The sequence below is a fragment of the Brachypodium distachyon genome, chromosome 3 (assembly GCF_000005505.3).
Source record: "Brachypodium distachyon strain Bd21 chromosome 3, Brachypodium_distachyon_v3.0, whole genome shotgun sequence".
Lineage (NCBI taxonomy): Eukaryota > Viridiplantae > Streptophyta > Magnoliopsida > Poales > Poaceae > Brachypodium > Brachypodium distachyon.
The window spans coordinates 54105468-54129249 of NC_016133.3; the positions used below are offsets into that span (position 1 = coordinate 54105468).

At 43.0% G+C, this 23782-nt stretch overlaps 3 protein-coding genes across 6 annotated transcripts in view; 1 reads left to right on the forward strand and 2 right to left on the reverse strand.

The window, feature by feature from the left end:
- Positions 1–262: 262 nt before the first annotated feature.
- On the reverse strand, positions 263–5285 carry LOC100846411 (cyclic nucleotide-gated ion channel 17). Its single transcript, XM_003570224.4, has 7 exons — positions 4945–5285; positions 3951–4446; positions 3029–3241; positions 2541–2824; positions 2155–2266; positions 1735–1971; positions 263–1305 (listed from the first exon to the last, which is right to left on the reverse strand). Exons 1-7 carry the CDS (start codon positions 5001–5003, stop codon positions 619–621), a joined length of 2088 nt encoding a protein of 695 aa, XP_003570272.1. The 5' UTR covers positions 5004–5285; the 3' UTR covers positions 263–618.
- Positions 5286–15361: 10076 nt separating this feature from the next.
- On the reverse strand, positions 15362–19195 carry LOC100846717 (serine/arginine-rich splicing factor RSZ21). Of its 3 annotated transcripts, none has more exons than XM_024462148.1 (8): positions 19040–19195; positions 18286–18386; positions 17564–17652; positions 16968–17217; positions 16570–16689; positions 16336–16474; positions 16022–16226; positions 15362–15931 (listed from the first exon to the last, which is right to left on the reverse strand). In XM_024462148.1, the coding sequence occupies exons 2-6, from the start codon at positions 18372–18374 to the stop codon at positions 16438–16440; spliced, it is 585 nt and encodes a 194-aa protein (XP_024317916.1). In that variant the 5' UTR covers positions 18375–18386; positions 19040–19195; the 3' UTR covers positions 15362–15931; positions 16022–16226; positions 16336–16437. The 3 variants fall into 3 exon arrangements, with proteins under 3 accessions (XP_024317916.1, XP_024317915.1, XP_024317914.1); XM_024462147.1 differs by having other exon boundaries at positions 16022–16229; XM_024462146.1 differs by having other exon boundaries at positions 15374–15931; positions 16022–16474.
- A 203-nt stretch (positions 19196–19398) lies between these two features.
- The window catches only part of LOC100821206 (cyclin-C1-1), an 8775-nt gene continuing 4391 nt past the window's right edge, over positions 19399–23782 (forward strand). The window contains exons 1-4 of one of the 2 annotated variants that reach the window (XM_024462230.1): positions 19399–19535; positions 19624–19730; positions 21088–21154; positions 21992–22036. In XM_024462230.1, coding sequence (XP_024317998.1) covers positions 19504–19535; positions 19624–19730; positions 21088–21154; positions 21992–22036 — 251 coding nt within the window. In that variant the 5' untranslated portion in view covers positions 19399–19503. The remainder of the gene's footprint in view (positions 19536–19623; positions 19731–21087; positions 21155–21991; positions 22037–23782) is intronic. The other variant, XM_003570227.4, reaches the window with a different exon arrangement.

Below are 23782 nucleotides of genomic sequence, written 5' to 3' on the forward strand. Positions count from 1 at the left end.
GACCGCGTTGCCTAAGAAGCAGCTACTCTGCCTTGTTTATTTTTCCACCTGGTAGCCTATTCAGCAGCTAATTACAGTAACAAATTAACTGATCTGATAAGGTTTCCCAAATTTGGTATGCAAATATTGTCCACATTAGCTAATTTGACCGTGCAGCTAATTGACGCCGTCAACACCGTGATTACTCAGTAGTCAGTACACAACATGTGCAATGTCCTCGCTCAGAAAAATAAAAATCTGCATTAGGTAGGAGAAAATGAAAGGAGAAAAATATGTGGCATGTACAATCTTTATGTTGAAGTGGTCTTTTGACTAAAAATAGGAACCCTCATACTTTACAGACTCAAAATAATTCAATATACAATCTATGGCTTCAAAAAAGAAACCTATTTGAAGCTCTGGCTGTCAGTGTAATGGCGCGCTGTCATGACGATACCAAGAATGTTACAAAACACAAAATACATCTGAATGTACAATGTAACGGTGACTAAACTTCTATGTAAATTAGAACATTCAACGTCTCTTAATCGCTTTAGGATCCAAAGTTAATTAGCATTCTCACCGGTCTGACTACAGCCTCCTCCATCATCGAAAAATATCGTTTGGACAGAGCATTACCTACTCATATGGTTCAGCTGAGAAATCTGGCTCATCCGGCTTCTTTAGTGTAGGCAACTCTTTCAAGGTCTTAAGACCTTTCCTGTTCCCAGCCATGATCTTCCCGGCCATCATTTTTAGAGAGAGATTCTTCTTAGGTGGAGGGTCATCTTCACCACTTGATTCATCTGATCTCATGGAAGGGAATGACTCCCTCATACTAAGGTCCTTCGCCATTTTCCTCCTCCTGTAACGTCGCCAAGCAGCTTGGATGAAGCATGAGCCCCACGTTCTCCAATGGTGTGAGTAGTAACGGAAAGTGTGTTGCAACTTCTTGCTGTGTAACCGCCTAAATTGACTGGCCACAAACTTGAGATCGTCAGCCTGAAGTGAAAAGGCCTCCACTTCTATGAGCGCCTTCACTGTGCGAGTGGATGATGGCAAATTGGCGGTAGGCTTTGGAACAAGAGCCCATCCAAGAAGTTCCTCACCACAGAAATCACCAGGTTTCAGGATAGTTGAATTGAAGAAGCCTGTGCGGCCACCATTTGTTGTGGAACTTTCCAGTTTCCCACGAATGATAAAGAGCATTTCAATCACCGGATCACCTTCACGGACAATGTATGTGCCCTTTGTGCACAGTGATGACACAAGACGCTCACAGATGGCATCTAGAAGTTGGTCATCCATCTGGGAGAAAAATGGAACCTGAAACATCAGAACAGAAAGAGATTAATTAGCACATGATTTAAGTAGAGGCAATCAGTAGTGTCTTACATTTTAGGGGCGGGGAAAGGGGGGGGGGGGTGGCGCTAAGCAATCATTTTATTCCTACAAAAATATTATTCCACATTCGGCAATATTTTGATTTTTTATCGACCAGCAGCCTCAGAAGCAAACAAGTTCCATTAGGTTCTCATTTAAAAGAGGACAAATAATCATCTAGAAAAAATACGCTCTTACTAAAAGCCTCAGATTTTCTTTTATAAAGGTTAAAGAGGAGAAAAATCCCATCAACAATGGAAATGGGGCTGCTATATAAGAAGCACATCAATTCAAATTGACACAGTAATGCAAAGAAGTTTAGTATACATACAGCAACTTGTGCCATTATTACTAGTGTGTAAAAGTGTTTACCCGACGAACAAGACCCAAGCAAAGGTGGCGTTTGATGTCACGCCGTAGATCGGCAGGTAGAACTTGTAATATAGACTCTTCATTCACACCTCGAGTTGCAAGCCACTTGTACTGGATAAATCGTCTAACTCTTTCCCGTAGTTCACGAGGAAGTTGACGATGTCTCATCCACTCCTCCGTGTCTCTTTGCTTTAATCTCCACTCCTCAACCCTCACAGTGATGGATTGTAGGTAGGTCTGGAATAATAATAGTAATAATAATAATGATAATGATAAAAATAAAATAAATAACAATCTACGCTAACATCTTCCCACAAAATCAGTTCACATTGATACATCATGATAAAAATGGTAAATACATGCCCAGGAATTACGATTTTCTACAATATATAGAGTATGATTTAAGTATGTGAAATATACCTGCACATTTCCAATCAAATGTGCAAACAAGACAAGACCGAGTACTGCCAAGAATATACAGTACAATGTCTCACCAATGTAGGTACTCACAGAAAGAGTCTGGCCGTAGCAACTGTTCAAAAAATAAAAGAAAGATGTACCTTGTTAGAGAATCACTTATTAATCCTGACAACCGATAAAGGACTGATGATAAGATGAACTAGGTTGAACTTTCAAGGTAAGTTTGCAATGTACATGCATCCACACTGAAAGAGTAAGATCCCAACATTTTGTGTAACATGTAATAAGTACATAATGCTATTAAAGAGCCATCTGTTTGTAAAGGAAATTACAACACAAGTTCTAGTCAGTATACTTTCATATCAAGATGTTGATGACAGAAATACCTTAGATTCTGCAAACCCCACCAAAGGGAATAGAAGAACTTTATCAAGAAACCCTGAGCAGGAGCTAGATTTGATAATGCAGGCAAGAACATGCCAAAGTCAAAATTGATGCTGGTATCACTAGCATTGCAACTACTGAAGACAACAGTCTCACTGGACCAATTTTTATTTGGCGCGTCACAATCCAGGTACCTAATATCGCACCCAGTTTCATTCCTACAAGTCATTTTCCAGCAGGCTGTTTGGCGATCAACAGACAACAAATACCATAGTGCACCTAGTACCTGAAACAAGAAAGCTGAAAACTTGAGCAATACATCTACTCCCTCCGATCCATAACAAGTGCCGCTGATTTAGTACAAGTTTAGTGCAACTTTGTACCAAATCAGCGACACTTATTATGGTTCGGAGGGAGTAACAAGAAATTTTGTGAACTTCAAGATATGAAATGATGAAAGGTTGCACATAAAAGCATATGGATACCGTACATGACTAGCTATCATGTAAAGTAGCAGGTTGTATACAGCCCCTTGCCAGGCAGTCTTTGCAACAACTCCAGTAGTTTTGACGATTTCATAAGTTAAAGGGAATATGAGATATAGTCTTGGAAGATATTGAGCGAGAACTATAAGCACCAGAATGTTATTATTGTGCTCAGCAGTGGAATACTTAATAGCTGGTATCACATACCAGACTATGATCTGCACATAAAGTAAAGATACATAAGAATAAATAATTTAAACAGAGGTCTCATCCATTATGAACGAAATAAAACTGTTGACAGCTGTGAGTACAGTGCTTCTAAGCCAGACAGAAGTCATAGAACAATACATGTTCCCTTGCAGAACATATATACACAGTTCACAATGGAGTGTGGAAATTTTAGGTTCAGTGATTATCTTGGAAGTTATACAGTTGACATGAGAAACTCGAATGATCTGTTGTGGTAGATGGTTGAACAAGCTCACGCATGAGCATGGGTGCAGGTATACATCATCAGGCTGAGGCACCTCAGAGTTTTAAAAAATTAAGAAAAAATGTGAATACTGCTCTATTGAATGCAAATTTCACCAAGACCATTTAACAAAAGCTTGAAGCCATTCTGAGTAATCTTTTACTGGAACACCTTCTTTTTCAGACAATCCTAAGGAATTGATTCAGAGAGAATGGTGGAATGCAACACTAGCACAGAACTACATCAACTGTGTTTACACAAAATGTTATCTGCAATTCAACTGAAGAAAATATTTGAGTTCATCCATCTTACAGTTTCGAACTTAATGTACCATATCCGCCTAAAAAATGATCAAAGATTCCAAATACTTACAATGACAAACGCCTTAAGACCAGAGAACATTAGTACGATTGATATTCACTTACTAAGAGCGAAGAAAAAGATTACCAAGTTACCTGTGGCAAGGGCAATGCAGCCACCACATCAACTACAAAGTCCGATCTCAAATATTTCCATGCAATCTCTTTAGGATCCGTGACAAGATCTCCTCTTCCAAATACCCGCAAGGTTGAGCTTGGATTAATAAATGCAGTTCTGAACTTCATTATGATGTGAATCACATATAATAAATCAGCAACTGATCGGAAGAATGTAATGATGATGGTTAAATGTCTGTCTGTCCCAACACAGGAATAAGGGGTGCTGTAGACAATTTTTGGCACGTAAAAGTACAGGGGGTCTATAAATAGAGCAAGGAAGCACGAAAAAAGGAACATGCGGTTCCATGTCAAGATGAAGTCACTTGATGGATCAAAGATCTTGTTATACTGCACATCTCCTCCCACAAAAATCTTGTTCTTCCCTGAGCTCGCGATACCAAGTTTGCTAGCAGCAAACCCCGCCTTTTTCTGGTGAATAGGAATCGTTGGTTTACCCCTCTCATCATAAAACCTGTGAATGGTAGCGGCACAAAAATTGATTGGACTCTATCATCAATATTTTTTAACCAATGAAAAGAATTGCGAAAAATGAAACATATGACTCGACTCTTGTTCCTAAGCAACAATAGAAACAATTGTTTCTAGATTCTGAACGCAAAACCAGGTAGAGGCCATTCTATTTCTAAACAAATTTAGTTCAGTATCACCAATTTTGGTTCAAGCTGTGCAGTACTTTTACCATATCCACCGAATGCTAATAATAAGAGCAGTCATTTTTGCCGGCCAGATCAACTAAATGGGAGAAAACCTCCATGCTATTGTTTAACCACTACACCTACATGTTCTAATTGAATAACAGTCCCTCAAAAAACTAATCCTGTCGAGTCTCAACCCCTCCTCTCCAACGAACAACCCCAAAGCTCGCATCGAAGCACAGTCCTTTCGGAGCCCAAATGCAGGATCCCCGAGCAAAAATTAACAGATCGAGAAGATAACTGCTGCAGCTCACCTCACGGTCCTCTGCCTGCCGAGCGCCATCTCGTCCTCCACCTTCCTCGGTGGAAACATAGCTCCAACCAGCTACGCCGAGAAGGAACCCCGTGACCTGCGTACCATCCAATCCAAGCACCCGAAGCAAGCAACCCTTACAGCCTCAGCAGCCGAATCCGGCAGCGACGCAGCCAGTGACTGGTCTCCTCCGCATCGGCGAGAGGACGGGATCAGGGCGGGGAGGCGGGATTGCGGAGCCGGCGGCGAGGAGTTCGAGGGAGGCGACCTGGAGAAGAAGAAGCGGAAACTGCCTGTCCGGGGATGCGATGCTCCGCCCGCCTGCGGTTAACTAATTATCGTGTTACTTTATTAGTCCCCGCTTGCGATGGGTTAGGGTTAAAGCTCGGGGTTAGTGGCGCACTTGTTGCTGCGGTTAATGGTAAGTTGGTCGTAAAGCGGGTGCGTCAGTGGTCGTCGCCACCCCGGCGAAGACGAGTTTGACTCACCAGCCCTTTTTTGTGTGCTGTGATTTATTCATCTATTCTTGTAAGCAAAATATTAAAATAGATTTACGAGAGCACAATACCAAACTGAGCTAACCGGGGGTCTTTTTGGCTCCCTGATCATCTAATTCTTTTTGTTGCCAAACTGAGTTAAATTTGTCCATGGTGGGTTAAAGGGCTTCAAACCGGAATTCATATGGAGTATCTGGTTATGTGTCTGTTCCTGCTTAAAGGTGCAGTATCTGATTTATGTTCGGCTCCTGCTTAAAGGCACCTTTTCAGGAGACATGTGAGACAATCTTACTTGACCTGGCAATGATGCTAGTTGGGAACCTGATTAAAAACCAACATAAATTCTGCTTGTAATACCTGGTAAATTATGCACTTATAAAAAGAAATTCATTTTTGCAGCGTTACATTGAAGCCAACGGCCATAGGCCCATAGTTAATCGATAAAATCCACTATAATCACAACAGAGAGTGTCATGGTTAATTGATCAGAGAGATATGGAATAGTGCTCCGAATGAATGCGAACCAGCAAAACAACGAAAAAATAGGAGGAAAACATACTCCTGTACATATTCTTTTCTTTTATATTTATGACTTGGACCAAGTGAGGCAGCTGACAAAACTTTTTTTTTGAGAGAGGCAGCTGCCAAGAACTAGGGAGTCGTGATGGAGAAGACGTGTGGCCCTGCACGATTCGTTGGCATGTAGGCATTTGGCTCCTTGTAAGAGATGAAATGTATTGTATCCGTCCAACAATAGGAGGCGTATTAGTTTTTCTTTGACCAACGCTTTGACCACAAATTACTCTATTAATATAAAATTATATGACATAGTTTCATATACATTATATTCTACTCAAAAATATTTGCTTATGGTTATGATTTTGATCACATTAATCACATATTCATGAAGTAATTTATGGTTAAAGATTTGGTCAACCGAATTCTAATATGCCCCTTGTTGTTGGTGGACGGAGGGAGTAGATGTATCGATGATGACAGTATAACATCTTTTAAGCTTGTACTACAATAATAATTTCCGCGGCAAGCACAGGAGTCTGCTGGGGCGACCAAGCGCAAGAGATCCCAGCATGCCTTGCTGTTGCTGGTCTGGAAAATCTTCGGGACAGTGGAAGCTCAAAGGCAGGCGTCGTGCACTTGTGCAGCCCCAGACACTTACCTGGGTGTGCTTCTTCCTCAGGACGCGAAACGAGCAAATGCAGTCTTCCCCCTAGAAGCGCACTGGCCCTGAAATGGTGGTCCGAGTGCCCTGCCCACTCCTGTGAGCGGGCGGTGGCTGGTCGCTCTGTTTATTTACTCGGAACCTATTCAATCAGTATCTCTCTTTTCTCGAAAGAGAAGAAAACTCTCTTCTCTCGCTGAAGCTTAGCGACAAGATTATGGAGTGCTTATTCTACTGTACTGTTTGTTCTTGGTCAAGGACGACGGTCACGTCTCTTTGTACTGGTACTCATTTGGCAGCAGCGTGTGCCGTGTGGCTGCCGCTCAGGTAGTCGCTACGCCGACGTGCTTGTCATCTCACACTAAGACGGCGACGAAATAAAATTTGAGAATGTAAATCGGTTTGGTGATAACCGCATCTTGCGACCAATACTTGCACAACAACACGGTTCTCACGTTAAAACTGACCAGATGTGAGAGAGTGACGGAAATGAAATTTAAGGATGTTGCGTAATGCGTATAAAATCTCGCCCACACTTGCATACTAATCATTCCATTGACGGTGACCAGGGATACGAATCAGACGATAGATAAAAAAAAGGATGGTGTCTGCCCGTGATACCACCTGATTATTACGCAAACTTTCTTCAGGCAACGATTGAAGCTTCGTGTCAATGAAACGATTACATATAGGAGTACGAAAGATGTTTTAGTGTGTGTTTGGTTTGAGCCCCAATCAGCCCCACTAATTTTTTGGCAAATTTTGGCATGACCAAAACAAAGGCATGACCAAATTTTTGGCAAGTGGAAGTTGTTTGGATTACAACCATTGTAATGGGCCAATTTTTTTGGCAAACTTAATGGCTAATTTTTTTTAAATAATATATTTTTTAATCATTTTTAAAAATAATACGTGTTTTTCAAAAATTTCAAAAATAATACGACCTCGGCCTGGCCCAGGCCGACTGGAGGCAGGCTGTGCAGAGCGTGGGACTGGAGCCCAGTTGGTTTCGGCCAGGCCGACTGGAGCAGTCGGTTTCGGCCAGGCCGACTGGATGCAGTTGGTTTTGCCGAAGCCGATTGGAACTAATTTGAATTAATCACCGAGGCCCAATTTTTGTCTCGAATTCTTGCGGTTTTTTGAACTAAAAGACTTAACAACTTGGATAAATTAACATTCATCGATAATGTGCTGGACAATTTTTGTGTCGATTCCTTGCGGGTTTTTTGAACTGAAAGACTTGACAACTTGGATAAATTAACATACATCGATAATGTGCTGATTACGGAACCAAGGCACGACTAAATTAACATACTTTGATAATACCTAATTGGACAGAATTTAAGATAACAAATACAATTGAAACACAATACAAGCACTACTGAGTCCACTTAGGCCATTTTCCAGACGTATCGCCACATTCCTCTGCAGCCTTTGCCACGGCGGCCCTTTCTCTTTGCCTCTCCCTTTCTGCCTCACGAGCATCCTTGCGCCTTCGTTCGTCCTCTTGCATGCGAAGCGCTTTCTCCCTATTTTTCCTCAGTGCTTCATCAAAGTAACGACGTTGTTCCTCCCTATGCTCTTTGAGCTCTCTCTCTTGCTCCTCTTTCTCATGGGCTGCAGCTTTTGCCGCACGCTCCTCCGCGTGGAAACGCTGCCAGGCACTTCGTGACCTTGTGTTAATATCTTCCACCGCCCAATCTGACATCTCCATGTCAATCCAACGATACCACATGCATAGGGGCGGAGGAGACTACAAAATAGCCTAATGTTACAAATAAATCGAATATGACACACACAACATGTTTAAGCACACCTATATGTGCTTACCAGAGGCTTGTCGTACGGCGAAACCAGGACAGGTGGATCATGCTCATAGTTCGCACACATGAAAAACTTAATGCCCAGCTTATCTGAAAAATCTGTCACCTCCTTCACCTTGCATAGATTGCCGCACCAACACCTGTGATGTTCCACCCCCGGAGGCTACATCGCTTCTTTCATCTTCCTCGGCCTCTCGCCCTGGTCGGAGCAAGGCAAACTCATTGGGGGACACTGGAATATTGGAAAAAACAGTAGTGGGAAAGGATGCTTGGATGACTACCGGATATGAGGTATTTATAGGCTCTCAAACTCATTCTCCCGCCACCGTTTCCCGCCTCCTTTTCCTGCCAGCGTTTCCCGCCTTGTTTTCCCGCCACCGTTTTCCGCCTTGTTTTCCCGCCACCGTTTCCCGCCTATTTGTATCTTCTGTAACTATAAAAGACCGTCCATGGTATTGAAGTGTAGTCTCACCATTTCGTCTGGGAAGATGTCGTCCGGCTTCCCAGATGATCGTAGATTTTGGTCAGGTATGTCCCGAAGGCTATTGTGGTTAGTCGGTGATTTCAAGGTAGACAATAGGATAGTTCCATGGGACGAACTCATTAGTAGTGACACCCTACTAACTGAGCTGGGCCACCAATTAAGAAGGTGCAGAATCCCATTGAGAACTTCTGCAGAGATACGGCAAGAATTGCTAAGGTTGCACGAAAGGTGGAAGAAGCACAGTCAAGGTAAGAGTGAGTCATACCTACAATGGGCTAGAAAACATCCATTGTTATGGGTTGAAGAAAAGGAATCCGATGAAGATATCTTCATGCCAAGCAAAACGGGTAAGAGTTCTTCATCGTCCAAGGGGAAGAGGACTGCATCGTCGAAGGGAAAGAGCACATCATCGTCCAAGGGGAAGAGTACATCATCGTCCGATGAAGATATCTTCATGCCAAGCAAAACAGGTAAGAGTTCTTCATCGTCCAAGGGGAAGAGTACTGCACCGTCGAAGGGAAAGAGCACATCATCGTCCAAGGGGAAGAGTACATCATTGTCCGATGAAGATATCTTCATGCCAAGCAAAACGGGTAAGAGTTCTTCATCGTCCAAGGAGAAGAGTACTGCACCGTCGAAGGGAAAGAGCACATCATCGTCTAAGAGCAAGAGCACTTCATCTTCGTAGGGCTAGAGTTAGGTTATCTTATTTTAAGTTGTCGGTTTTAATTTCAGTCTTTCTATTGCATATGTATTTCAGTCCTACCGTTTTTTATTTGCAAATGTAACTTGAATAAGAATGCGAAAAATAGTAACATGTCTCTCTCATACATAGGTAGAAATATGTCTCATACATAGGTAAAAATATGTCTCATACATAGATAGAAATATGTCTCATACATAGGTAGAAATAAGTCTCATACATAGGTCCTACATGCAAATATCAGGCACGGCGTCTGGGACGGCGTTCCGGGGGTGCCTGTGGCGTGGTCCAGCCATACCTATGAGGTGGCACAACGTTGTGTGGAGGAATCACGGACCCATCCTCGCGATACTATGTATCCTCCTATGTGGGGTCTGGTGGCGGAGTATTGAACATCCAGCTGTGTTGGACAGAATAGTCCTGTCTTTGAGCGTGATCCTGCTCACTACCCCACGAGGGTTCGGACAACGACGACTAATGCCCGTAGGCTCCTGCATGTGGGAAAGTACTTAGCATTAGAATTGTGTAGTAGTCATGGTAATGAACACAATAGATAAAAATATACATACCCTGTGGCTGGGTCTGTGGACGAAACTCAAAGTTCATCGTGGGACTCTGCTGGTGCAGCCACGCCGAACCTCCAGCCTGAAAAGAGGGGGGCTGCTGCTCCCACGCCGAACCTCCAGCCTGAAAAGATGGCTGCTGCTGGTGCCAATAGTCGAAAGAAGACTGCGGCTGGTGCCACGACGAACCTCCGGCCTGCTCAGGAAGTGGTGGCCTGGGCGTCGACTGCTTTGGTAGACGTGGACGCGGGTGGTGTCGGAGGTGCGGTGCTTCCTGGTGACGTGGCCGCTGCTGGTGCGTGGAGGGACGCGGGGGCCGTACGGATGCCTGGTGGTGAACGACGTCCGAAGTGCGGGTGCACGTGATAGCCGCGTAAACAGAGCATAGCTTCTCCTCCAGTCGTCTTAGCATTTCAAAAGGGGTTACCTTGTTGAAATTGTCCATTGCACGAAACCCTAGCATCTCACCCGTTCATGTGCTAAGCACAGATTCTTTCAGGTAATAGGGAGACACAAATGAAATTGCATCCATCCCTAGCTGCCCGCAAGCAGCAAGTACATATGAGCAAGGAAGGTGAAGCAACTTTGGTTTATTGCAGTTGCACTCACACGTTGGCCACGCTTCATTTCCAATCTTCACCTCCGGTGTCCTCAATTCATTTCCACAACCGAATTTGTCAGTTGGCAAGCGCACCTCAAATCTGTGTTCTTGATTACCGATGGCGACGACAGTATGAGACCTAGCTTTTTCCATCTTCTCATCCATGTACTTCATAATCTTTTCACAGTACCGTGTATTTGGGTTGTTCATGATATGCATTTCAGCTCTCTAGCGTCTATCTCTGAAATACTTCACCGTGCCATGGAAAATACCCTCGACGATGGCTGTAAGTGGTAAAACCCTATTTCCCCTTAGAACAAAGTTGTATGTTTCTGCCAGGTTAGTAGTCATGACGCCGTACCTAGCGCCATGTGTGTCGTGCAGCAAAGACCACCGCTCCAGAGGCTCGTGCCCTATCCATTGCTGAAAGTTTTTTAATCTGCCTCCCAACCCTTCTCCTAGTGCCGGATGGATCAAACCCTGGCAAGTCACAAAGCCCAATAGGTTCTTCCTTAGATGGTCCTGTTCCAACTGCTCTCTGTGCAGCCACTGCTGCTACCGCTGCGTTTCGTGCCGCTCTCCTCTCCCTAACATGTTTCTTCGTGAACTCATCAAGATAACCACGTATCTTAGTGTACTTCCATTGTTGGTTCTATTTGCAGAGTTTCTTGAATAGATTCATAAGTGACTTGTTCCTGAACTGCGAGAAGAAGTTAGCCCCCAAATGCCGCATGCACCAACGACTCTGCAAGTCCTGCCATGGAGTTTGTTCATCAGGCCCATGGTTTGTCAGTGTCCTTATCACACTGAGTATGCCTGCATGTCTGTCATGAAGGATGCACACATTCGGCTTATCATGCACAACTGCTCTCTTGAGCTGTCTGAAAAACCATAACCAACTTTCAGTGTTCTCACCCTCCACGAAAGCAAATGCGAGCGGAACGATTTGATTGTTGCCGTCTTGACCAATAGCGGTCAAGATTTGCCCCCTGTATTTGCCAGTGAGAAAAGTGCCATCTACGCATATCACCAGTCGACAATGATTGAAAGCTTGGACGCATACACCGAAAGTGAAGAACAGTCGTTGCAGCACCCTCACAGTTGGATACTCTGGGTGCAGGAAGTGTTGAATATCGACATAGGTGCCTGGATTACGGGCTTGCAGTGTATGAAGGAGGTAGACAACAGAGTCGTACGAGTCAAAAAACGAACCAAATCTTTCCTCAAGAGCCCTCTGCTTAGCCCTCCAAGCCTTGCCATACAAAATGTTGTACTTAAACCTTACCCTGACCTTATGCATGATGGCCTTCACTTCCATTGCTTTGCTCTCCACTATCTCCGTGTAAAGCAACCGAGCAAGAAGCGTCGACGAGAGGTTACGATGGTCTTAAGGGATACTGGGAATAACACATGTGTGCCACACCAAGTCACTCACAAACAATCTGTGTCATACTTAGGAACATAGCCATGCACCCTCCCGGGACAATCTATTTGTTCGCACTCCATTGTCAGATATTTTTGTGAAGAGACTGTTATTTCGAAAACCCTTTGCGTGGACATTGCCCAAGCAATTATTGCATCCTGCAGATGTTTCTTGTCAGGAAATCTAGCACCCTTCGCAATGTTGTTATGATGATATTGCCATGCAGAGTCATGCCCATCGTTCACGGTCATTGCTGAAGAGAAGTCCTGATTCCATGATGCAAGAATCGGCACCTCCTCTTCGTCCGACTCATGAGACTCATCGTCCTAAGAACTACGACCATCTGTATTTTCATCCTCCATCTGGTTCTGCAAGTGACCATCTTCTTCGTCCGCATCTGCCTCGCCAGTGTACTCATCCTCTCCTACTGCCCCGAAGCTCTGGCCTGATTCCTAACCACCACCTCCAGCATTCGACACAGAGTTTGCATTGGACAAGTCATAACTTGATTCACCCTCGCTTTCAGCTGGATTGGTCTCATGAGCGACAACCTAGATTAAGGCGACATGTGTAGTTCCCCTTTTCTCGCAACTTTCTAACCAGCGCACCCACTTTGATGTTCGGTCTATCGGCCTCAAAACCCAGAAAAATATTTGAACTTGACTTGGTCCACAATGCTTGCACACGGACGGTGTATGTTTCAGGATTGAGCGCTAAACATCCTACCAACCATTCCTGCAACCGACTAAACGTCCATGTTTGAGGGACCGTTAGATCCAACTCCACATATTTAAACTGACTCAGATCAGCTCCGTGCTCAGTTGTTAAGACAGTACCGAAACCGTAGTAAAAAACAAACTTCACTACACCGGACATCTCTGATGCCTAAAAAAATGTTTAGACGCGTCAAATACTAAGCAGTACGGCATATAAAAAATATTAAGACGCGTCAAATACTAAGTAGTACGACATATCAAAAATATTAATACGCGTCAAATACTAAACAGTACGCATATTAGCGTCAAATACTAAACAGTACGGCATAAATAAAATCTAGCCTATCAAAACATATTACTACCGGCCATACTATTTAGACGCGTCAAATACTAAACAGTACGACAGATTTAAAATATTAATACGCGTCAAAAAAATCACACGATATTACTACCGGCCATAATATTAACAGTACGGCATCAAAAAAAATCTAGTCTATCAAAACATATTACTACCGGCCATAATATTTAGACGCATCAAATACTAAGCAGTACGACATTAATCGTTGTCCAAAATAATGAGCACTACCAAACGATAAAACATACTTCTATATATATATACACACGTATCATCATAAATATATACACTATAAGATAAATACGTGAGAGATTAGGACTTACCCTTGAAGCGTGTGAACCCCAACTTCGAGCAGCCTCACAGTCACCGGATGAGCACCACCACCACCTCCAAACTCTCCAAACCACCACCATTGCCCCAACTTAGCAACACGAAATTAGCTCTACATGTTCTATGAAAACAGTAGATCAAGGTGTCATCGGGTGCTAAATAGTAAGGGGATGAAGTTTTGTGGGTTAAACGGAACAAAACTCACTAATTTTGGCTAGAAATTAGGGGCATTTTTTAGGAAGAAGAAGATGAGAAGAAGAACAGAAGGGAACGGGCAGGGAGCTAGGCTTGGTCGGGTGATCGGGCTGAGGAGGAAGAAAGGAAGGAGAGAAGGAATAAAGAAAAAGGGAAAAGGAAGATGGCCTGCCACCCGGTCGGCTCCAGTTGGCCTAGGTTGGGCTAACTGAGGCGCCAGTCGGCCGGCACCGAAAGTGCCCGCCTCCATTTGGCCTGGGCCAGGCCGAGGCCGTATTATTCCTGAAATTTTTAAAAAACGCGTATTATTTTTAAAAATGATTAAAAAAATAGTATTATTTAAAAAAATAGCAACTTAATGTTCCCATATTTGGTTTGCAGCCACCGTAACACAAACCTTTGAATGATGCTACAATTTTCCTTTCGAAAACTTTAATTAGCATGAACTACTTCTATTTTCTGGAGGCAAATCTAGAAGTAAATGATACAGTAGATTATAGAAGTGGATTGAGACAGATCAAAGCACCGAGTCACTTGAAAGGAGATAACGTGGAGATACTTCTTATATGATTCGATTCATGCATAGGAGGCCTGCCGATTGCAGCGATCGGTGTGCATAGCCCGACGAAAAGGAAGGAAAAAAGATAAGAATAGAAGATATAGGCGCAACGGTAAACTGCATTCTTCCGTATTCGTAATTCATCCAGCGAGAAAACAGGTTGGCCCCACCAGATTAGAGGGGCGATGGACATTACCAAATCTTTGGCGAAGCTTTTCCTCGCCGGCATCTCGCCAATGCTTCGCGTGGAAAATCGCAGGCGCGCCCCCGATGTGCTGGGCGAGCCAAAATAGCCAATTTTTTGGTAGGGTCAGTTTTTGTTATAAACCAAACACACCCTTAGCTACTCCGTACCTTGTAGCTTAAGTTGATCAAGACTAAAAACAACCGCAAACTGCAGGCAAAACAATGATCATCTAAGCCCCCTTTTCAGAAAAAAGAAAAAAGACCACCTTAAGTCCCATTTCAAAACAAAAAGATCACCTTAAGTTGGCAAGTGCGTACAGTTATTGGTTTTTCTCTCTCCAAAAATACTACTGGTAGTCAGCAAGTCAAACAATGTCAATGCTCACATACAGCGATGTCTGGATCATAAAATCAGTGCAGCATATTGAAAAACCTTCACCTTCAGTGGTATAGCTATCCTCCTCAAAAAAAGGGCAAAACTATCTTCCGGGCTATGGGAAAATAATATTATTTCCTCGTTAAAAATATACAAGGTCAATAAGGAACTCCATGCCAAACTTGGACCAACTATTAGTCATAATATTTGGCACAAGTGCATAGAAGTTATACTATTAGAAAATGTTTTTCAACACGGACAGAATGATCACTTTTGTCTCACCATAACCTCATAATATTGGTCTAATAGTCGTCCATGTTTAGCACAAAATTCTGTGTCAGCCTATCTAGAAGCAATTTGGGGTGTATCTTATGGGCCAACTCTAGTTTAATCTAACCATTGCAAAAAAACAATAAAGAACATTCCATAAAACAAGGGATTTTGATTACATTTTATATCTCATGGAATTTATCATTGGATGTTTAGGGCAAAAAAGGTCTACAAAGTACACATATATTGAATGACCAGTACACAGTAGTTTCATCTAAAAAAGCGAATTGGGTACAAGTAACTTGATGTGCAGGTTAATAAAGCATGAGCAGAAAGCAAGAAGTCACCCATTTTGTCTGATGGCCGGAGGAACGCGGTGTAAAGAGATGGCAAGAAGAAATTCCGATGTGGAGACTATGTAGTGAAGGCAGCAGCAGGTATTATGCAGTGCAGTGCAGGCAGCAACAGGCGAGAATTATACTCATTTTTGTCGTAGATAGCAAATGAAGCACGCAGAATGTGATGAATAAAACCGCTGAAGAATAGAGCGAAGGGTGAAGTCCCAAAAACTGTTTAAGTGGGCTATGACTCTTGCTGAAGCTGGCTCATCAAATTCCTTGATGCTCAACTGCAGACTGCAGCCGAAGGCCCATCACATCCCAATGAACGAGATGCAGATTTAGTTTCGCTCAAGTAGTGCATAATAATACCTTGCTGACTCCTGGTTCTATATAGAAAATCAATGGTCTAATTACTTCAAAAAGTTGCACTTGCCAGTATAGCCAAAATTATCAATTTTATGAGAATAAGGGATTACTAATTTATGACGAGGCAGCATCTTCAACGAAGAGTGTCACAGTCAGGACGAGGCATTGCAGGCAGGGACTAGTGGAAGATTCTCATCTGCTCGCAACTTTACACGAAGCAGTAAGGGCGCAGGAAGAGTGAAGAACAAAACCATGAAGATAACAACTGAGAGCCGTAGTTGGCTGAGTCGTTTAAGCAGAAGTGCAGAACGATGCCTTCTTAACACACAGAAGAAAGGTGACAGGTTTCAGTCGCATACTACATCCATCCCATAAGTTCTTTAATGACAGAATCAGAAATAAGCATGAAAGATAAAGTTGAAACCTTAACCGGAGTCAAGAAGTTGACGCCAGGTCTTAGTATTCCTAGCAGGCAGACCAAAGATTAAGTTCTCTCAAGAACATGAGTCGGAAACAGTCTTCAGGTCTAACTCCTGCTGCGGCGATACCTGGTACCATCATTTCTGATAAGCAGACATGCATTAGAACACGACATAATATTTTGTTCTTGAAACCACAGAACAAAGTAGAAAATGAATTTCCATTAAATTTGTATTACCCTTTAGCATCAGGAGAATCATCACGGCCACGGTTGTACGTTGGCGACTTGCTATAGCTGCGCCCACGGGCTGGCGAAACACTTCGGCGTCTTGGAGAGCGATCGCGAGGGCTGTAGCTTCTGTTTGCATAGTAAGTTTCTAAGGGGTCATTCCTTTCATCATATAGTACTAGGCATATAATGAACATAAACTAGAGAAGCCAGACTAAACAAATGGAGTAACTACAAGTAAAAATCAGGTCACCCAAGCTGGTAACTGTATGACGACTCTTCAAACACAAGTCACCGTTAGGGGAACAAAGATTAAAACGACTTGGGGATGATAACAAAGTTGACACCAAGTGACCAAACTATTAAGACAACAGATTATTCGCAATATTAACAAAACAATAACTTACCTTCTACCATAGCTCGGACTCCTGCGGTTTCTCGGGCTGCGGCTGCGGCTCCTGCTGCGACGCCTTCCGCTGCCCAGACCCCCAGCACCAATACGCAGACGACATTCACGAGCAAAGTGGCCAGATTCTCCACATTCATAGCACTTGCTCTCAGATCCACCATGACGATCACGACCACCACCACCACCATCACGACCACCACCACGGCCACTGGAGTTACGAGATAGCTCAACCCTCCATCCATTCTTGCCTATTGAAAGAGAAACCACACTTAGTTTAGAATACCATCTAAGTGTCACAAATGAAATATCACCCAGAAAATAACAAACTGTGCAAGTGTGCATCTAAACTGCAAAGTTCACAACCTACAAACTCAAGAAGCCTAGCTGACCATGTATAATCTATAAAGAAAGAAGTTATTGTCTAAGTTTCGACCATCCAAACCCTGCTACACAAACACAAAAGAGGAACAAAAAGGACAGAGATGTCTTGCTAATCAGGCATTTATCAAAAGTTCATTAAAATCAGTTCTGTAGGTAACAAAGTAATGTGCCCAAGATTCAGACAAGCTTGCACAAGAGGAATGGTTGTAGTACCGTCTAGATCACGAAGTGCATCCTCAGCATCCCTCTTGTCATCAAAATCAATAAATGCAAAACCAGGTGGCTTACGTGCAACCCAGACACTGCATTGAACAGAACAATCAGCTGAAGATGTCAAGAGATAGATACAAAACATTAAACCCAGACTACTGTGCATTTTAAATAGTTAGAAACATATAACTGGTCATTCCATCAGCCAAATGTCTAAACAAATATTGATGCAAATCTCCTTCTCAAAGGATCAGAGCCACATTTTTGGAAGGAAGAAGTGCTCAAACACACTGAAAGAAGTAACTCTCAGTGGCCCAAAAGCTCAATTTAAAACTATGTACTGAATAGCAACAAAAAAAATAGTTGCTAGGCATGTTATGTATTGATGTTCACTGAAAAACGAACATACCCATCAACAAGCAACTCTAGAAGTAGATATCATTTCACAAGGGCAGATTTACTTAGTTAAAAGGTTGCAAAATGAACTACATCAGGATTAATTATAGTCCACTCAAACATATATGCAATTAAATAAATAGCAGCTTCAATGGTAAACATCATAATTGCTTGAAAGAACCCAAAGCCCTTAAAAGGTACTGACATGCATAATAGTCCTCTCTGTAATGCATGTATCATAAAAACGTCATATATCCAATGCAACAAAGGCAAAACCAAACACATATTATTATAAAAGGTAAAGGATAACAGAGTAACCAGAAACTAACCTTCGCAGAGCTCCAAACACACGAAACTCATCTTCAAGTTCCCCAGCAGTCACTCGGGCATCCAAGTTGCCAACATACAAGCGGGCCATGGTGAACAAAACCTGCGTTTAGTAAAGAGAGGAACCGGTTACAATGAGGGTTCTCTCTTCCCTAAAGGTATCTAAGCAATAAGGCAGGAACGCCAAGAAGATCCAACACTTTGAGATCATCCACTACTTGTTACACAATATAAGCCTAGCAAATTACCCAAACCATTTAACAAGAGGGAACGTTTCTCAACACATTACATATCCAGACGCAACATCAGACAGCAACAGTAGGCTAAGATCTGGAGAGTCCACTTAACCATTATTCAACTGGGGCCTTAACTGAAACACGCCCCAAATTTTCAACATTAAGAGTAGAAGCGCAGCCCAGTTTCATATCCATGTGCGCAAAACAAAAGCGCGAGGTGGTAATTCCCTTCGTATCCACCCCCCCCCCCCCCCCCCAACAAAAAAAAAACTCTCGATATTACTGAATCAGGATGAGGTGGCTGGTTACGAATCACACTATCTTGGTTTTGATGAGTCTATAGACTCCGCGAGAAAAGGAATTGTGAAATAGCCACCGAGACGCCCATCTAGCTCGGATTACCATGGCGAAGCGGCCGGCCGATGCGTTTTCTAGGGTTCCGAATCAGTGGCATGGAGCGAAGGAGATGCAGGGCTGCGGAGACTGGGCAGCAGATCAAGTTGCAGGGGATTAGGGTTACCTGAGCGGAGAGGAGATGGGAATCCCTGTGGGGAGCGGGGACGGGCTAGCTCCGCGTCACGGCACGGCGCGGCGGCGGCGAAGGTGAGACTTCCGTGGTGCGCGATGTGGATGCAGAGAGCCTGATTTATTTAACATTTTAACGATTTTCTTTGTGGTCCTGCTGATTTCGGGCTGAACTCGCAGACCAGGCCAACCGGACACCGGCTTAGCCTAGTTGGGCTTTTCAGCTCGGGCCTTAGCCTTACTATGCGGGAGAGCAAAGCGAAAGTCGTTTTCAAAGAGACCTTGGGCCTGGAAGTTGGGCTATTGATCCCGGCAAGTTCCGATGCGGCTCCGCCTACATGTGCGGCGCGGCGCCCCATTACCGAAAAGAAACCACATATCACATACCCTTCCTCTCAAACAAACAAAAAATAAAAAAAATCACATACCCTTGTTCGGCCGGCGAATCGCCGATCCAGGATGGCGGCCAACTTCTGGGCGTCGTCGCACAGGTACGGCGCCGGCAACCGATGTCGATCCATTTGGTTTCGCCTGAGATGGCGTGCAGTGAGCCGTGCTAATCGTGTGGAGTGTGAGCAGCAAGCAGCTGCTGGACCCGGAGGAGATGGACGAGGTGCCGGCGGCGGACCGGGCGCGGGGCATAACCCCGATGGAGTTCCGCCTCGTCAAGATCCACATGTCTTTCCGTGAGCCCTTCGTCTCCATACCCTTTTCCGTCTAGTAAATGTAAGTCCATTCATGGTCTGGTGTCGTTGCCATTATATCATGTTTCTGAACCCGTTCATGACCTGGCGTGGTTGCCATTGGGGGTGTGGTTTTGGGAGTGGAGATAGTGTGTTGAAGCATAGGAAAGATTAGATGACGTTTATTTTTGGAGAGAGTACGATGAAGACCCACACACCACACGCACACCACCACAAGCACAATACCTGTGTTCTCTCCACACAGATAAATTGACAGGATGCCATGAAGCCTCTGGAACATGGGCATGCGTTGTCCCACTGAGCGCGCACACCTGGACGGACCCTGCAGAAAATGTGACACACCACGTCGATTACAAGGATTTAACGTGGGTGGGCAGCTTGCAAACCTGCAAGGTTTATAAACCGGCCAAAGCATGGTTCACAGATTGGATGACTTTAGGATATTACCGATATGCAGTTCAGTTAAGCTTGCTCTGCACTGTTAAATAGACTTTACGATATTACCGATATACAGTTCAGTTAAGCTTGCTCTGCACTGTTAAATATGTTTGATTGTGTGGATTGGTTTGATGTTTGAAGTTTTGGGACTATACTTTTTCAACTGCGACAAGTTGAATTATTGTATTGATAAATTTATTTACTATACTCGTGGACATGGGCATACCGGGCCATGCACCTTTGTAACGTAAATTCGATGTAACGTAAATGTTGACCACTCATACTGTTTCTGCCAAAAACAAGAGCAAAAATATCATACAATCTTCGTTCTATTTATATACTGATTTAGAATGCAAGTTTGTCTTGTTCTGTTTTTTTGTGACATTGGACCCCTGGCACTTAATTCATTCCATTTGTAGCAGTCATAATTCTGTGGCCATAGCAATACTTAGATCATTACGGGGGTAAATAACGCTGAGACGATAGTCGGACTTCGCGGCCCTGCTTTGGTGATAGAATTGTCTATGAAGTTTTTTTGGTTGCTTCCATGTATGTCACATGGTGCTTTTGCAAGAGAAGAGAATTGAGATTGGGATGAACATATTCTTTCATTGCTTCTTGCTTGCTTAAATAAATAATGTGACGACTCATATATAGTTGGGTTACTAACAACATAATCCAGTACGACTAGTAAGATCCGCTAACAGAGTTATCTAATCTAACTTCAACATAATGGAAATTTTAGGTAAAACAACTAACGAATTAAAAAACCAACTTGCGTGGAAACTGGCAATCCAGATGTCTGGCCTTGGCTGCTACCAGCCTGCATAGCATGCACAGGACAATATCTTACACAGAAGCTATTAATGTGCATTTTGTATTACTTTTCTTCTGTACGTAGTAAATCATCAATCATTTCATGATTCAGATATATGGCGGTTGGCTCAGCAGGTGAAAGTCAGACAAAGGTTAGAGTCCTTGTTTCCCTTTCCTGACCTTTGCTTATACTCCCTCCGTTCCTAAATATAAGATGTTCTACTTCTATCTTTGTCGTAAGTTTGACCAAATTGATAGAAAAATCTGTGAACATCTATAACTCTAAATTAGTTTTATTAAAGCTGTCATGATATATATGTTCACAGTATACTTATTTCATATTTTAGATCCGTACATTTTTTATTAAACTTGGTCAAACTTTAAGAAGTTTGACTTAGGACAGAGCTAGAACATATTATATATCTTATATTTAGGAACAGAGATAGTAGTTGTCTATGGTCTCTTTAGACATTTGTGGTCAAACATTTTTTTTCTGTTTTGCTTTTTAGGCTATAGTTAGCAGCCTTGCCTCCTTCAGTTCTAGAGTTACCTTTTGAAGGGTCTACTTTTGTATCTATAGAAGTTTTACACTAATGGGCATATAAATGTATCTTATTACCTAAAAGAAACACACAATTTTGTGTTATTTATTGATTTGTCCTTTCCCTCATGAAGTCTTGTCTTCCTTGTAAATTTCTGCACAGTTTGCTTGAACTTCAAGACTGATATAGTGATACCAAAATTATCTGCTTTAGGAGAAAAAAATCGACATGCCGGTGGTATTCCCTGATATCTTTGATCTGCATCATTTGTTAACCATAAGGGTGTTGCATGTTTTGTTATAAGACTAACTGTAACAAACACTATTTAGTTAATGTCTGCTGCTTCATTTCTCATCTTTACAACATAGTATTTCGTCCATTTTTTACCAGACACATATGGCATTATTAAGTCATGATGCTAATGTTCTGAAATCATTGCTATTTCAGAGTCATAGCTACTGCAATCACATACTTTCGGCGTGTCTACACAAGGTATGATTCTCTATTGATTATTAGGACAAGACTTGGAAACCGCTGTTTTCGTGAAACCGTGGAAACCGCTACATTCAATACGTTGAACTAGCATTGGCAGCTCAATGGGAGTCTTTGAAGGATTTGTGCTGGGGCTAGCTCGCGGGGTTGGGCAGATTCAAATTTACCTGAATTTGAACACCCTTTACATGGAGCATGTGCGCACTAAAGTCTTTCGGTGCGGCACCTCCTTATGGTAATGGTTTTACATGCATGCATGATATATCTAGTGCAGGACTTTGTTGTAGTGCAGTGCTGCATGCTAAGTAAATAAGTCCAGAAAAGATGATGTCATGAGGTTTCTTTCTGTTCAAATTTCAATATGTTTTTTCTTTCGAACCATAAATTTGATGGTTTGAACTTGGGATAGGAGCACCATGGATTTTTCTATCCGGTGTCCATAGTTTAATAGGAGCATTGGTGTGTCTACCCAATGTCCAATAGAGTAACAACTATATTCTTTAATTGTAGTAGGAAAAATTATGTTTGATTCCATGCAAAAAGCCTGAACCCCACTCAGCCAAATATTGCATGTATTTGATAGGTCTGTTATACCCCTTAGTGAACTTGCCAATACATTCAATGTATTGACCCCCTAGTGCTACAACCTTTAATGTTGCAGGTGTTTCCGACGACGAGTGAGATATCGTTGTGCTTTAGGTTGCGAGCCTAGAATCAACATGCTATCACCGTGGTGTTGTTGTGGCTCATCTATCTTTATCTTTCCGCTGTTTTAAAACTCTATTTTATTTATGCTGACCCATGAGGTTATGCAAAGTTGTAAAGTACTCTTAAATTCTGAATCATTGCGATGTAATATAGTTTTGACCTTTTTATATTGATATTACATCTTGAAACTGTGTGTGCTAGTGAGTCGATCCAGGGACTAGCTCTGTAAGCACAGAGATCGACCCTTTATGGGCCTGATCGCTTCAGATGGTATCAAAGCATTGTGTTGCCTGTAGGAACGTGACCCTAGCATGGATTAGATTAAGACCAGACCCTAGGATTTGTGCATTTCATATTTCCTTGTTACATGCATACCATATCTGTTGTTTTATTCTTTTATACACACATATAAGGCCACCATATAATACCTGCATACTACATTTCCTCTTTTCTTATAAACTTGCAAGTTATTTTCTTCACGTTACACCTCCATATCATATTTGCATTATTATACCACTTTTCATTTTACACTTTTATGGTTTACACCTCCTTCATTCCACCATATTGCCAATTATATTATATTTGCATACACCCATTTGATCATTTCACTGACATTTTTCTTTCCACCAAACTGTAGATGAACAACCCACCTCACCTCGGCAATGTCTCACCTTTCACCAATGTTCACTGCCCCTCGGTCGATGATGAGGAACTTTTCAGCGCACCCTTGGCAGTCCTTTGTGCGTCACTCCACCTAGCACCGCCTTCCTTCAGGGGATCGAGACGGTGATTCGAGGCCGTGAGGTGCACCCCGCGACGGTCGACATTGCCTATTCCACGCGGTACCCCAGTTTCATGACGAGCTTGCAGTTTGCAATGCAGCATGCGCTGGCGCGTGTCTGCGAGGCCTATCACCATGAGCTGCCAAAGGACTCTCCCTCCGTCTTTTTGCGAGACGACACGCTGGAGGAGCGTCGATGTGATTCGATGCGCTGGGAGAAGACCCACCGATATCAGCTGTCCAGTTCGAAGCCATGG

What these genes read in the sequence shown, in the direction of transcription:
- LOC100846717 (XM_024462148.1), bottom strand. Translation starts at nt 18,374, where the DNA reads ATGGCCCGCTTGTATGTTGGCAACTTGGATGCCCGAGTGACTGCTGGG. An exon ending in AGTCCGAGCTATGGTAGAAG is followed by an intron (nt 16,690 to 16,967) that starts GTAAGTTATTGT and finishes CTATGCAAACAG; the next exon opens with AAGCTACAGCCCTCGCGATC. An exon ending in GATTCTCCTGATGCTAAAGG is followed by an intron (nt 16,475 to 16,569) that starts GTAATACAAATT and finishes TCTGCTTATCAG; the next exon opens with AAATGATGGTACCAGGTATC.
- LOC100846411 (XM_003570224.4), bottom strand. Translation starts at nt 5,003, where the DNA reads ATGTTTCCACCGAGGAAGGTGGAGGACGAGATGGCGCTCGGCAGGCAG. An exon ending in GGCAGGCAGAGGACCGTGAG is followed by an intron (nt 4,447 to 4,944) that starts GTGAGCTGCAGC and finishes TACCATTCACAG; the next exon opens with GTTTTATGATGAGAGGGGTA. An exon ending in TGGGGTTTGCAGAATCTAAG is followed by an intron (nt 2,267 to 2,540) that starts GTATTTCTGTCA and finishes TTTTTTGAACAG; the next exon opens with TTGCTACGGCCAGACTCTTT.